General features: G+C 32.9%; 1 protein-coding gene across 4 annotated transcripts in view; it reads right to left on the bottom strand.

Annotated features, from left to right (window-relative positions):
- LOC106466488 (neuroligin-4, X-linked-like) overlaps positions 1-15,571 on the bottom strand; it is a 28,389-nt gene that overhangs the window by 8,958 nt on the left and 3,860 nt on the right. For 3 of the 4 annotated variants that reach the window (XM_022395047.1, XM_022395034.1, XM_022395037.1), the window contains exons 3-5: positions 12,143-12,289; positions 3,712-3,897; positions 1,004-1,796 (exon numbers count right to left, since the gene is read on the bottom strand). In XM_022395047.1, the coding sequence (XP_022250755.1) occupies positions 1,004-1,796; positions 3,712-3,897; positions 12,143-12,289 (1,126 nt within the window). The remainder of the gene's footprint in view (positions 1-1,003; positions 1,797-3,711; positions 3,898-12,142; positions 12,290-15,571) is intronic. The other variant, XM_022395041.1, reaches the window with a different exon arrangement.

Here is a 15,571-nt window from a genome sequence, read left to right as displayed (position 1 = left end):
CCCGATCAACAATCAAATATATGTTATTGAATTATGAATAACACGAATGGATTGAAATATTTAATTGAATTATCTCAAAATAAACTTTCATTTCGGTGCAATATTGAAATTAGCTTGAATTCTTCATAACCTCTGCATATTGGGTGATCCAACGGGTCATGAGTGGTCTAGTAATCGATTGAAATAAATTGAATGCACACATATATATATATATATGTGCATCGTTAGAGCCAGTTCATGAATAATCCATTAAAACAAATTGAATGTATATATATATATATATATATACATCGTCAGAGCCAGTTCATGAATAAGCCTTCAAAATTGATATACATATGCATAAGCAAAAAATATTTTGAAAAAAAAAATCAATAACAAAAAAATAAAGTTTTACTTGTTCGAACTAAAGTATATCTAACGGGGGGTCTCAATATTTTACAAACAAAGCCAATTTTTATATCTGCCAAAGAAATTCAGAGTAATTTCATTCAGTTTAACTTCGAGGATTCCTGATGGAGATTATCATATTAAATAGCTATTTTGCCATAAATTATATACATTTAATTAATAAGTAAATTAAAATATACATGAACAAACTGCAAACTGTATTGCAAACTGGGTGACTTTTAGTTTCCGTAAGTTGCTATTACGTTTAAGAAATACTCTTCATGATAATAAATAACAGATAATTTCTCCAGTCATTATGTACCTTAGGATGTATTTCGAAATTTCAATGGTGAGATTTAAAATTTTATCAATAGAGAAAATAAAACTAAAGTAACAATTTCGATAGATACATATCAAATACAGACAAGTTTTAGGATCTATACGTCCATATATTAATGTGTACAATAATACATAATAGCTTCCCCTGTTCATGAGAACTTATAATATTGCAGTTATCATTACGAGCACGCTTTAAGACAATACTATTCAATTCTGGCTTTGTTAACATAATATGTGTTATTTATGGATTTAATATTTTTATCTTATTCTTCCTTACCCATACTTTGCGAAATTCGTCCAATACGTCATAACAGCCATTGACAAAGTCTGCTCGGCATGACTGAAGTTGTACTGGAAATACGACAAGTTTCCATCAACGAGAGGTGCACCGAATACATAGGGCAGCTCCTCACCATGTACACATCCAAACTTTCCGGGATAATTTCCATGTTCGGTGTGGTGACCAAAGACGTACAGAAATGTTCTGTCGTTGACTTTAGAGTGATAGTTCGCGACGCGAATGGCGGGAGCTACAATTAGCGCATCACCTAAGGCGCTGGCTGTATTGCGGAGTATGTTCACTGGATGCTGCACAGTTTTAGTCCAGTCTGTGTATTCGTTAACAATTGTAAGAAAGATCTCTTGGAGGTGATGAGTATAAACATTTCTAACAAGAGTGCGCAAAAGCTTATCTCTTCGATCTGGCTCTATACCATATTTTTCATCAATTGTAGAAAAATGGTGGTAGAACTCATTCCTAGTAACTCCAATTAAAAGTTCATATTGGCTATGAAGATAGCTGTAGTTCCTTAAGAGCATTTCTGGTTCGTTTGGGATTACAATTCCATCTACAGTTGGACCGAAACCTGTTAGGTGTTTGGGAACAAGCAGTTGGACCCTCATTATGTCGGATAAAGGTCGCTGTCTCATACAGGCCACCATTAACACGTGATTGTCCACTGGACATCCAAGAATTAGAGCCAGGTGTCTCGTATATGTCGGGGATTCTGAGGCCATGGCCCACGGGCTGAGAGCCGATCCACTCTGCAGGATTACTCGTGAGAAAAGCCCTATTATTAAGTACTTTTGATCAAAAATAAGCTTACTAAAAAATACAACTAAAATCATTTCAAATAGTTTATACCGTAATTTAGACAATTCAGTGTGACTGTAATTATTGATGTTATTAATCAATATGTTAAACAACTAAAACCAATAATGATTAAATTGCGCTGAGTATCCTGTAATCCCATTAGGACCTGCGTGAGTTGCGGGTTCGAATACCACCATCGAACATGCTCGCTCTTTCAGCCTTAGGGGCGGTATAATGTGACGGACAATCTCATTATCTGTTGGTAAACAGTAGCCCAAGAGTTGGCAATTGATGGTGCTCATTAGCTGTTTTTCCTCTAGTCTATCACTGCTAAATTAGGGACGGCTAGCACAGATAGCTATCGAATAGCTTTGTAGGAAATTCAACAGACAAGTTAATTTCAGTACAATCCACAGGTTTGACCAAAAAACTTGGCAGCGCAAAATAATCTTCATTATGACATTAAGGTTTAATGAAACTAAACAGAAAAAACATTATGACATTAGGGTTTAATGAAACTAACCAGAAAAAAACATTATAACATTAAGGTTTAATGAAGCTAACCAGAAAAAAAAATGAATTAGCTGGTTAACATACATAGCTAAATATTAATATTAATTACGACTTATAATAGTAAAATCAAACCTTTCAATCACTGAAAATATACTTAGCTTTATATAATTATTCGGATTTTTCTCCCTGTTATTAATAATCATCAAATGTAATACTATAGATAAGGGCGTGGGCCGTCCTTGTGTTCTATTTTAAAGAGTACAACGCGAACCATGCTAGATTAACCTTAATTTTAGACTGGGGGTCCTTTTCATGTATTTTATAGTTCAACAAATATCTTTATCTCCTTTTTTTAATGATAAAATATATGACCTTATGATTCATTAATCAATTCTATGATTTATTAATCATTCGTGGTATATTAATGCACCTAAGCGGCCATTTTGACTATGGTTTAGTCTAACATGACCTTGTGAGAGTTTGCTTTTAGTGTGAAGTCATATGACTAAACACCATATGTTGTTCAGAACAACTATAAGATTCAACTCCATGTTAACATCTATTAAAGTCATTTTCAAAATGTGATGCAGTAAGTTTTTTGGGAACTCATGTTTACCAGCAGTTAATGCTAAACTAAGTCGATTTTCAAAACACACAGCCAGTTTCAGTAACATTAACATGCATGTACGTTTTAATTAACTTCGTACCTGTGTTTGTAGCAGTAATTATAAAATACTTGCAATTCTTTACATATCACATCATGTTTATAACTTCAAAAATAAAAGCTGGACGATTGAGTTCACATTATCGTCCTCATCTTGCATTACAACAACTGCTGTTATCAGCGTTAATCAGAGACAAACACCTTTTATGTCTGAAAATTATCATGTTTATATCTTTACTTTTGAGATACCTTTGTTTCACTTAAAGAATAAAATTAAAATACAGCTTATTGTTAAATGTGTTAATTTTTTATAATTAACACGTCTACAACTGTTATTTGTTTAAGTGAAGATTAAAGAGAGACTTAAGGCAGACTCATTATGTGAGTATTCTGGCTTAGATACGTTTATGGGTTGGGCGTGGCCTTGTAGCTAACGTAATTGGGTGCAATATAAAAGAGACGGACAAATTTTGATATTTGATCAGAGAAGAGCATCCCAAGAGTTGACGGTGGGTGCTGTTGACTAATTGCTTTCTCTCTAGTTTAGGAGATCAAATTTAGAGACGATTATTCGCAGATAACCCTTTGTATAACTTTAAGAAAAGTTTTTAACATAAACAAACAAATATATATATAAATTACTTCTCTTTTTTTTCGTCACTCACAAAATAACTTAACAGTGAACGACACTCGTTAAAAATTTAACAAATATAACCTTTAGCCATAGGGGACAACATCAGTAAGTTCACGAGGGCTGCTCCGTGACCGTGACCTAGAAGAGTAATGTTGTCAATGGTGCCACCAAATTCTGCGATATTTTCTCTGATCCAGTGCAAAGCCGCTACTTGATCCATAAGTCCATAGTTTCCACGGGCTGCTCCAGTTAGTGACGGCAGAAATCCTGTAAGAATATATATATATATAAAGAAAATACATCTTTGCATTAAAAAATAATTCCGATATTTAAATTGTGCTAAAAATACTTTGAAAATACCTAAATATGCATAGCTACCTAAAACGAAAATACTTTAGGAATAAATATAAGTTAATCATAAAAACAAATGTAGCATATACTTATATATTTAAGTATGATCTGGATTAATAGCATAAGTGTGATATTGCTGCTTCTGACGTAATATATTTGTTTGTTTGTTTCAAATTTCGCGCAAAGCTACACGAGGGCTATCTGTGCTAGCCGTCCCTAATTTAGCAGTGTAAAACTAGAGGGAAGGCAGCTAGTCATCACCACTCACCGCCAACTCTTGGGCTACTCTTTTACCAACGAAAATGGGATCGACCGTCACATTATAACGCCCCACGACTGAAAGGGCGAGCATGTTTGGTGTGACGGGATTCGAACCAGCGACCCGCAGATTGCGAGCCGAGCGCCCTAACCACCTGGCCATGCCGGACCCGACGTTAGATAAATGAACGACATGAGTTATTACAGATCGGTGAAAATGAAAAAACAAACAAATAAATGACGGTTTTGATATTATAATCAGTGTTTTAGTGAATAAAAACTTTATTTATAATTAACACTCATACACGTATTTAAAACTTTCAACGGATTTGAATTAAGTTCATCTCCTACTCGTGAATAACGCAAACAAATACGTTTTTTTATTGTTAAGTACAAAGCTTCACAATTAACTGTCTGTGCTCTTCCCGCCGTTGCTATCGAAACCATATTTTAATGTTATAAGCACTCTGACTTACCGTGGAGTTACCGGAGGACAAGCAACTATAATATTTTACAATTTTGTCTTTTAGTTACGCTTATTAAGAAGTTCATTTTCAACGTACGAGTTTAGCTAGGAACATTGAAGTAAATGCAACATTTTGGCTCCTCATATTGATCTTCAACTGTTCTGAGGTGATAAGTTGAAATTTTATCAGGTTTCAGTTTTAAGCTCAGAATACTCCTTAAGCTATACAGAATATTGGTGAAAAATAATACAGCCAATAACCATAGAATTTACGATGAAGTTCTTATCCATCTGCTTTTTTTTAAACGCTTTTACTAAATTGTTTATGCCCCCAAATTGTTTGCCAATCAATGGCCGTGTTGGTTACAGCGTTCCTAATAACACTCACAAAAAATACACTAATAATTCAGTTAATTCCACTAACTGCTCAGGTCCCTTTAGTAATTTACACAGAAAACGAGGCATTTCACCCAAACGCTTATTATTTACAGTGTTATGATAAACGTATCCGACTAGTAATGAACTTTATAAAAAACGTTGAGAATTTAAGGTTTAATTAGATAAGTATTAAAACATGCATCTCTCTCTCTATACCTCCCAGAAACAATCGAGTTACATATAACAAAGTGTTGAAATACTTTCATGCTCGTTAGTTGTGTATATAAAGGATATTATTACCAGTTAGCTGCTTTGACTGCTTTGTTAATTTGATAAACATTGAGGGTTGTTATGAATTACAAGTAACTAGGTTCATTAGAGATAGCTAAAGGGCTAAGCGATATAGCTAAAGATAGGCAAATCTAAAGAGCCTCTCTGTTTGCTGTCGGAGAGAAAAAGTGACACATCGATCTCAAAATGAAATAGAATTGTTAGAGATGAAATATTCCTCTGGAAAGTTGTAAAACAAAAAAGGCAGTTTTCACTTTTAACTATAAAGATGAGTTGTAAGTGATTTTCCACTGGGATGTAGAAGTAAGGTGTATATTTCTAACTCAATGAAAGTCAATCTTTATTATTTAAAACACTAATAAGCATACGCGACTGAATACATTGTTAAAACGATTTTGAACATGCCAATATAAAATCACGATGGAACAGTATGTATCAGAGCTACATTTTGACACTGTTTAATTTGATGCCATCGAAATCTGACAGCTTTTGGGAATGGTATGTAACAGCCTTTCAGAAGCAAAATATTCGTGAACTCAGATAATAAAGATGGGTTTAACTCGTGAATTTATAATTTCCCAGACGAGGATATCCCTTGCATACTTAATGACATTGGGGACCAAGGAATATTGATCAACTTGGGATTATAGAACCATCCAGAAAAAGACCTTCGGTATGGTTCTTTAACCCTAAGTCGTACCTCAGCCATTATAACCAAAGTGCGGCGTCTTGTAAAAGGTGAAAATCTAGTAATAAAGATCAGTGACAAAAGCTGTCCACACATCCCATGCAACAGTACGCAATATAATCAAACTCGATTTCCGTATTGAAAGAGGTCAACAGGGTTTTGGGTTCACTAAGATAAGACGTCCACCGATACCTCCCGTTCAATCGTCGCATATTTCAAGCAACTAGAGAATGGAACAGGTATTCATGCTATTTCATATTACTTCTAGCAACTTAAGAGTGAAAGTAAGTAAGAACGTATAATAATACATCAACCACACGATATTTGTCATATCCAGTGTGACAAAGCCTCTCGGTAAATAGCAGGTCCCATCAGGTTGACTGGAATAAAGTAGTAGTTCCTACGCTACTTACATTATCAAGCTGCAAGAACAACAACTACACCTACATATTTATCTTTGATCGGACTGTTGAAACAGGCGTGAGAAACTGAGAAACCGTCGTCCTTGGACACTGGATAGAAAGCAAGAGGGTGGAGTGGTGTGCTTTGAACGTGATAGTCTTACGATGGAGCCTTTTGCAATGAAAACTACGCTGTAGGGCTATCTTCAAGATGCACAGTCGTGAGAAAGCGCGTGACTGGACGTGGCGACATAAAATGTAACGACGTGATTAAGATCTAAAGTCGTTACTCAACTCTTTTTAAAAGTAACTTCAAATGTTTACTCTCGATAACATTAAGTTCCACCATTTAAAATACATGGAATATCATACTTACTTTTTATCCTAATGTTTTATGAAAGACAGTAATACCTTCTACAAACTATCCAGCAGTTTACTCTTAAATCTGATTTCAATTAATCAAAGTTTATGAAATTTCATTTATTTTACTGAAACTTTGTATTAAACTCTGAATAAATTTCATATTCTTTAATAGGATACTTTATACTGTTAACCTTAATTTATGATTAACTAATCACAGTAATAATTACTTTAAGGAGAAAGTAAGTTGATTTAAAATACTGAAATTATAGATCGTTGATTCCATTTAGCAAACAGTTTGGAGACTACTACGAAGTTAAGCTAATAGAAAACAGTATTTTTCTACTCTCGAATACTTTTAATAATTACTTGAATTAATAAGGAATTCCCATTAAAATTTTTTTTCTATAACAAAAATTAGTTTAATTATAAAATTCGCTCAAGGATTATCAAAACCAATAAACGTTAGTTAGTTTTTAGTGTTAGGAAGAAGAAAATTTCGTTAGTGTATGAAACATAATTAACCTGTTTCTTTATTGTATTTAGCGTTTCAGCTTAAGGTGCTTTTTAGATTATAAAGTTTATCAGGGTTTGATTGTATCAACATTATATAACAGCTTAATTAAAAATAAACACATATTTAAATAAAAGACCATGTAATCCATTCTAAGATTTCCTGAATTTAGTCTTTTAGCCTTAACCTAATAGACCATGGGGGTAAAATAAAAAGTGCACATTTTCCAGTCATGCAAACTCGTCATAAGTGTAATTCAGGTAAAGAAAAACTAAATATTTTGAAATAACACCACCAACCTACAGTAATTGGTACTTTGTGCTAAAGTTATAAGGTGTATTTTAATTCAGACTGATTTCGACCACCGTAGAAAAGGTAGGAATTTTTTGTTTATATATAATTTTATGATTTTTTTTTTACCTCTTCATGAAATGCAATAAAAAGTTAATAAACAAATAAACAGACAATACAAAATAGGAATTACAAATAAACAAATTTAGGTTTAGCACTTAGGTCAGTCTTGTATATACATTTACTGTGGGCCTCTAAGATTCTATTTCTATCTTGGCTCTAGAAGTAGGGGAAATAAAACTACAAAGCTCTGAAGAACAAAGCTCTTAAGTAACCCTACAACCTCTGAATTCCCTGGAAAACGAGAAAAGCAGGATTACATAACAAAGATGTGTTCGACTTTTAAATAATAACGATTTATGAATAAAAAAGGTATGTGTGTAGAATAACTGTTTTGATAAGTACAGAACAATAATTAATTCTATAAAAATCAATGACAGTAAAATAAAAAATAATATCAAACAGTTTCAAATTTTAGTGTTTTAGTTACACGCATTACGGAGAAACAAATTAAAACGTAAATATTTACTGAACAAAATCGAGCTCAGTAGCGTTCTGAAGTGCAGATAAATATCTGTCATGTTTAAGTGAAATTCGGAAAAGTTTATCACTTTTTTGCTTCTTTTTTCTATGTGACAGAGCTTTTGCAACTATGTTAAGTGTTTGTCTTTGTTAAGAAGGCTTTATTATATTTTCAGATTGACAATAATAAATAAGACACGTCCAGCAACAAAGTATTACTTCTTCGTTCTTATTGTATATATAGCATCAGCAATCAACAACTTAGAGTATGCTAGAGCGTAAACAGAGAGATAAAAAGAAAACAGTTGAAGTCAGCACTCTGAGAACCAAAGATGGAAAGAAAAAGAAAATACCCCATTTCAAGTCTGAACCGTTTTAATTTACACTCATCAAAGTGGATTTAGTGTGTCCAACTTATGAACTGAGTTTTATACAGACTTTTCCTGTAGTTTCTCTTTGTTTGGAGACGAAGTTGCGAGCTCTATGGTAAGTCCTAAGTCTGAAACTTCGTCAAAACCAATAAAATTGGCAGAAGAAATCCATAGAAAGCTTAGTCCTCACATTTTGAAACAACTGTAATACAGAATGGAGGAATATATTGCAACAGGAATGCCGTTCTCTATTTTTTTTGTGTTTATATTTAAAGGGAAAACAATAAACCATGTAACTTCCACATCTCTTTGCATAAGGTTTTGTAATTAAATATTACGAAATAAAAATGTACGCTATTTATAAAATCTCAAAAAGAGAAAAAAATAGCTAATTAAACTATGTAATCTATACGTTACTTTGCGTAAAATTTTCGAATTAAATGATATGAAATAAATGCAGGCTATTTACATAAATCCCCCCAAAAGGGGAAATTAGTTAATTAAACCATGTAACCTACACGCCACTTTACGTAAATTTTCTAACTAAATATTATGAAATAAATCCCAAATCAAACTTTATAAAAGGTAAATCTTAAGGTCTTGAAATTATGTAAGAACTTCTAATGGAAATTAAATACATAGATCAGAACAATATCTTATAAATTAACAAAGCCAATTCTATATAACAAACTGATTAGAAAGCATAAATCACGAAATCCGGGCGCTTTCATATTTAGTTTAGGCCTAAATGTATATATCAAGCTAATAATTCAAAATAGTTTTCCTTCTTTTAAAAATTAATTCATGAATTTTTTCAACTTTATGTAGATAAGATAAGAATTTTATGCAGATATTATAAAGATAAGATTTTTATGTAGATATTATAAAGATAATATTTTTATGTAGATATTATAAAGATAATATTTTTATGTAGATATTATAAAGATAAGATTTAATGAAGATATTACAAAGATAAGATTTAATGGAGATATTATAAAGATAAGATTTTTATGTAGATAATAAAAAGATAAGATTTTTATGTAGATATTATAAAGATAAGATATTTATGTAGATATTATAAAGATAAGATTTAATGCAGATTGTTTTATATCAGACCCATGAAAGCGCTTTTAACACTATTAATTTATATTTCGTTTTTTATGCAATGCTTATAAATATTCTAAAATAGTAAATACAAAGTTTCTGTGCATTTGTTTAATTGTTATAGTTTTTGCATAAATTTCTTTTAGGCTTGATACAAAATGTTGTTTATTTGTTAATTGTTAAACCCAAAGCTTAACAGTGGGTTCTCTGCGTTATGCTTAACGCAGAAATCGAACCACAAACTTTAGCATTAAAGGCCTCTTCGCAACAAAGGGCAAGACCATCTGAATAAATTTAAAACCCACCTGGCTTGTTTTGTAGTGTGACAAACATGTGGGTTATCAGAATTTTTGTGGTTTGAGAATATAGATATTCGGGATGTGATTTTATAAATGTTCTATCTAATACAGTTTTGTATATTAGAGAAGTACATTTTCTAGTTTTTGCATTACAATACAAAAAATGAGTAAACTACATTTATGGGCATAATGCATTTCGGGATAAATATATGTTGATTCTTACGTATTTTGTACAGAGTGGCACACTTAATTTTTATTTAAAGTTGATTTTATTAACATTATTGGTTATAAGGTAAAATAGTTTTCAATATTATCTTTATTAACGTTTACACTTATAACATTATTTTTCATCATTAGCCTAGTTAATGAACTTAAGACTAGCAATAAGTGTCATAGGATGTCCAAACCTTGTGAGGTATTATTGGAATTGAGGCCGAAAATATCGCTGATACTGAGGGTAATCAGATAATGATTCAATGTAATGTAATTATCGTATTTGGTATTTTCATCATGGAGGAAGCCACGTGTGGCACATGGGCTAAACAGCCAAGTCATAGACCCTTACAGTTTAGGCTTAGTCGTCCCTAATCTAGAACTGTTAACCATAGAGATGAAAAACTAGTTAGCAGCACCCGTCACCTATACGAGTATATTCTTAACCGAATAGTAGGATTAAGTAGGAGTAATATCATCCTACACAGCTGAAAGTGGAAGCATGATCAGAGGTTATTCGCGGCTCGAGCCTTTGAACTTTTGATCTGATTAAGCATGCAACAAATACGCTTGAATGTAATACATTTTTCAACTTTGTTATTTTGACAGGCTCAGAATTTTTGGATAATGACAACAGCATGAATTCTGCTGAAATTTTTATCATAGTCATATTTTTTATTTCTACGTGTATTTTCTGCTCTAAGGGCCTTTTTTTTCAGAGGTCAGTAGCCTGTGCTCACAACGCGACTGTAAACACTTTGAGATATATTGCAATGAAAAAAAGATCCAGCTGGGTATGTTCCAAAGATAGCCACCAGTGAAACATCAGCGTCTATAAACACCCTTGGGAGAGACGACTGTATTAGTTTTAGTTATCTGAATGTTTTACCTTTAGTGTTAATTCCTGGTTAATTGTCGTGAGTATACTGGATAAAACAAAATAAACACACCAATAACGACAAAAGTAACTTATAAATGTATATTTTGAATTAGAAGCTTGAATTCAAACGACTTATACCTCAAAGAAAATTGCGTCATTAATCTGTTGCATAAAAATACACAACAGTTACAGCCAATACAATTCAAAGCCCTTAAATTGGTTGAATCTTTTGTCCGTATAGCCAGTAAACGTATTTGATTAATGAGGTGAGTGACTATATTAAAGTTATTATAATTATTTGATACTTTCACGTCTGTTTAATAGTGCCTTCACACCAAGCTAAGTGATAGAGATAAGTAATTATACTCGAGAGGATAGGCATGTTTAATACTTCCTTCACACCAAACTAATTGATAGAGATAGGTAATTATGCTGGAGAGGATACGGTTTGCACGTCACGGGATAGTGGAGGGTGTCCCGGAAGTCTGGGCTCATAGGGAAAATAGACATTATATTCTTGAAGTTAAACATACATATTTTTAATATCAGTTGTATATTCCAGGAAATAAGACACCAAGAACTGGCATGCGTATGGCTGTTTATTGCATGCAATTTGAATAATAAATAAATAAATTAAGAATACATTGTGTATTGTTCCCTATGGGTCCAGACTTTTGGGATGACTATTTGTATATATTTTGCACGTGACTGGTTGATTGAGGGGACCTGTTATTCTACTGTGGCTTTGATTTGTTAACTTGTTTACTTATGGGTGATGTATTGAGATGAATGTTATGATACAATATTTATGACTTTCTTTATTTATCTTATACATGACCGGTTGATTGATGAAAGTAGTTATGTTTATTTTTAAGAATGTGATCATGGGTATTTCGCATGACCGATTCATTAAAGGAGCTCCTACGTTACCTTGGATACAAGTATTTTTTATTGGCTTACTAGCTAATAAAGACTTATTTAGTTATTGTTTGGAAATTCATCAATAACTAGATATTATAATTATAACTGGTGTTTTCAGGCGCAAAGTTATGCAAAGATACCTACCTAACACTCCTAGTCGAAAGTTTAAAGTGATAACAATGACGTCAGCAGCACTAGCAAGCACACTGCCATCATAGATGTTCCCAGAATACCATTCGTAGGAATCCCCATGAATCACAACGATTACTGGAACTCTTGACGTATTTCTGTCTGAAAAGACAACAGCAAAACAAAACAAAAGAATCACTTAATCTGTTTCATTTTTATACAAGTTCATAAGAATGTAAGAAATAGCTGTTGGAGGTGAAATCAAGAATATTTTTTTTGAAAACTAAAATCACACTTCACCTTTTAATCACTTTCTATATTTGGGCTATATTTTACTCAGCTGTTCTCTGTCACTGGGCTATGTTTTTTACTCAGCTGTTCTCTGTTTCTGGACTATGTTTTTACTCAGCTGTTCTCTGTCTCTGGGCTATGTTTTTAACTCAGCTGTTCTCTGTCTCTGGGCTATGTTTCTTAATAATCTGCTCTCTGTCTTTGGGCTATGTTTTTTACTCATCTGTTCTCTGTCTCTGGGCTATGTTTCTTAATCACCTGTTCTCTGTCTTTGGGCTATGTTTTTTACTTATCTGTTCTCTGTCTCTGGGCTATGTTTTTTACTCATCTGTTTTGGTCTCTGGGCTATGTTTCTTAATTAGCTGTTCTCTGTTTCAGGTCTATATTTTTTAGTCAGCTGTTCTCTGTTTCTTTTTTATGCTACAATAAAGTGATATTTCTCTAGTGATCTCTTTTTAATTCTCATCTTTCTTCTTTTCTCTCTGATTCTTTTATGTTTCCTACTCCGTATCTTCCACTCTGTATTCCTTCTTCTCTTGTTCTCTCCTCTGCTCTTGTTTCATTCTCCCTCCTGCTCATTCTATCTTAAAGTTAAAATTAGTTGACTTCGACCGCCCTTCAGCTCATTCTTTCACGGCCTTTTATACTTATCTTTTGGCCTACTTTATTTCCACCCTCTTTCTTTCTTAAGTATAAATGTTATTCACTTCGTCTTATTCTGCCTCTCTCCAGCATATTTTTCCTTCTTATTTTCTAACCGATACTTCTTTCATAATTATTTATTTAGTATTTTCCTCTTTTCCTCTTCTTCAGTCTTTCTTTGTCTTTGTACTTCTGTCTCTTGTTTTTGTTTTTACACATAATTTCAATCTTTCTTTCCCCTACTGTCTCCTTCTCTTCAGTTTTTTATCTCTCATTCTATTGCTCTCTTTCTCATTCCTCTGTTATTCCTATCATTCTCTCTAATCTTTTCTTTGCCTACCTTTCTTTCTGTCTTTTCCTACCTCGGCCTCTTTCTCCTCGTTAATTTTTGTTTATACTCGCCGATTCTTATGATCAGTCTCTTCTCTATCGTTTTCTATTCTGCACTCTTTTATTTACCACTTTTCTACACTCTCACTCTTCCTTCTGGTTAGTCTCTCAATCGCCATTTTTTTCTCTACGCTTTTCGCTACATTTTTGTTTTCTCTCTCTCTCTCTTGCTTCTCCTTTACGTTTTCCTAGGGTCACAAACTTTCCTAATTCGTTCGTTTTTTTTTCTTCTTCTCGCACTCTCATGTTTATACCCACACATACCACACTTCTATCCTTCTATTTTTTGCTGCCTTCCCTCCTACAGAATAAGCAACAGCTATAGAGTTGTTTGAGATAATTTTCAACAATCTCATCTTTCCTTTAATGACAGTAGGAAAACCTCTTTCTTATTACTGATGGTGTTTTACATGGTGAATAGGTTTGGATTTTTCAGAGTACACGGTATTCAAACCAGTATTGGGTTTTATCAGATTTGAATGACAGTTGCATAATAGCTGTTTCTATTATTATTAGCGATTTTTTTAAAACCTACACACGATAGCTGAATGCTAAATAAATATTTGAGGTTACACTTTAAGTAACAATAATTTGAAAATGATTATTTATTCATAATTGGAACGTGATAATTATATCTACAATTATTAATGTTCATTAATAATCTATATTGCATAACTTTTAGAAACATGAAACTGTTATATTAAAACATTGATGCTGAATGATATAATTTCTGAAAAATATATCATGATATTTCATATTCTACAGAAAACGCATGGTTTCAGGCCAAGCTATATTTCAAGCACACCAGCAGCATCTATTATTACCATAGTGCTTCATAGCTTTCACTAACAAGATAAAAAGATAAATGATGTTATTATATCATAAAAATACACAGTTCACTTCATTTTGCAGATAGGTCGGGATCTGTAGTGGCCTAGTGGTTAGCGTAGCGGGCTGCGTATCCGAAACTCTAGGCTACATATGTCACTGAATAAGTTATGAGGTTAAGAGTAAACATATAGGCAGTGGGTGTTGTGGGTTAGTTTCCTCCCTTTGGTTAGCAGTTCTAAATTCGGGGCGACCATGCTTGAGTCTTGGGGTTTAAACATTTAACCCATGAGCCGCAGTGCCATTCAGAATGAAAATAACAACTACCAAATAAACAGGTAGAAAATATATACATCAATTTTATTCCTGGTCATTTGTGAAACAATTGTAAAATTGTCATACCTCCATCATATGGTAGGAAATATATATGTTATATAATTATTAGAAACATATACCACAAAAACCGATGCAACCCCAACGTTTCAGATACCGACTAACTCTATAATACATAGCGTATACACTTATACCAGTGGGTATCACAATATATATATATATTGTGATACCCACTGGTATAAGTGTATATATATATATATATAATAACAAACAAAAGTAACTGGTGGTCATCTTGTGAGAACTTGAAACAATAGAGAACTAATCTAAGCACATTTTCAATAATTAGAACATGTCTATGTTACACCTTTTTCATCCAGTATCATTTCATTTTAACCCATAGGGCTGGCGTACAAGCAAAGGATTACTCCCCTTCTTCGGTCGTGTGATACAACTGCAGAGTATAATGTTTATGGATAATGGATGAATAGGTGAAAATCTTTTTCATTTATTGTGTAAAGAAAAGGTTTCCAAGTCGGAAACTAAATTGTATGAAACAATGTTTGTAACGGGTTCAAAACATTGAATCAAATGTGAAGGAAAGCATGATACAAGTGTAAAAAAAAAATTAGGGGGTAGGAATGGGGCATCAAAAATTAAGAAAACAAGGTAGAAATGGGCGCGATAACTTTACAATACTAAGTGGTTTTTGATACGGTACAACCTCAAAGTGGATGTGGCCATCGTTCCGCCCATTCCTATTTGGAGTATTTTTTGTAACTTGGTAATTGCTCAAAGAAAATGAAAGGTGTATATAGCTAAATTTATCTGCTGTAAACTTTGTTTCATCAGCCGAATGCATATACGTGTATATAATCAAATTACGTGACCCTAACGAAATGCATGACATCAAAAGGGGGGAGTGTTTGCTGATAAAACTGCATACTGATCAGATAGCGCGTG

Source organism: Limulus polyphemus, unplaced genomic scaffold (genome assembly GCF_000517525.1).
Source record: "Limulus polyphemus unplaced genomic scaffold, Limulus_polyphemus-2.1.2 Scaffold74, whole genome shotgun sequence".
In the NCBI taxonomy this organism is placed as follows: domain Eukaryota; kingdom Metazoa; phylum Arthropoda; class Merostomata; order Xiphosura; family Limulidae; genus Limulus; species Limulus polyphemus.
The sequence above is the reverse complement of the archived record's forward strand: the minus strand, read 5'-3'. Positions and strand labels throughout refer to the sequence as shown.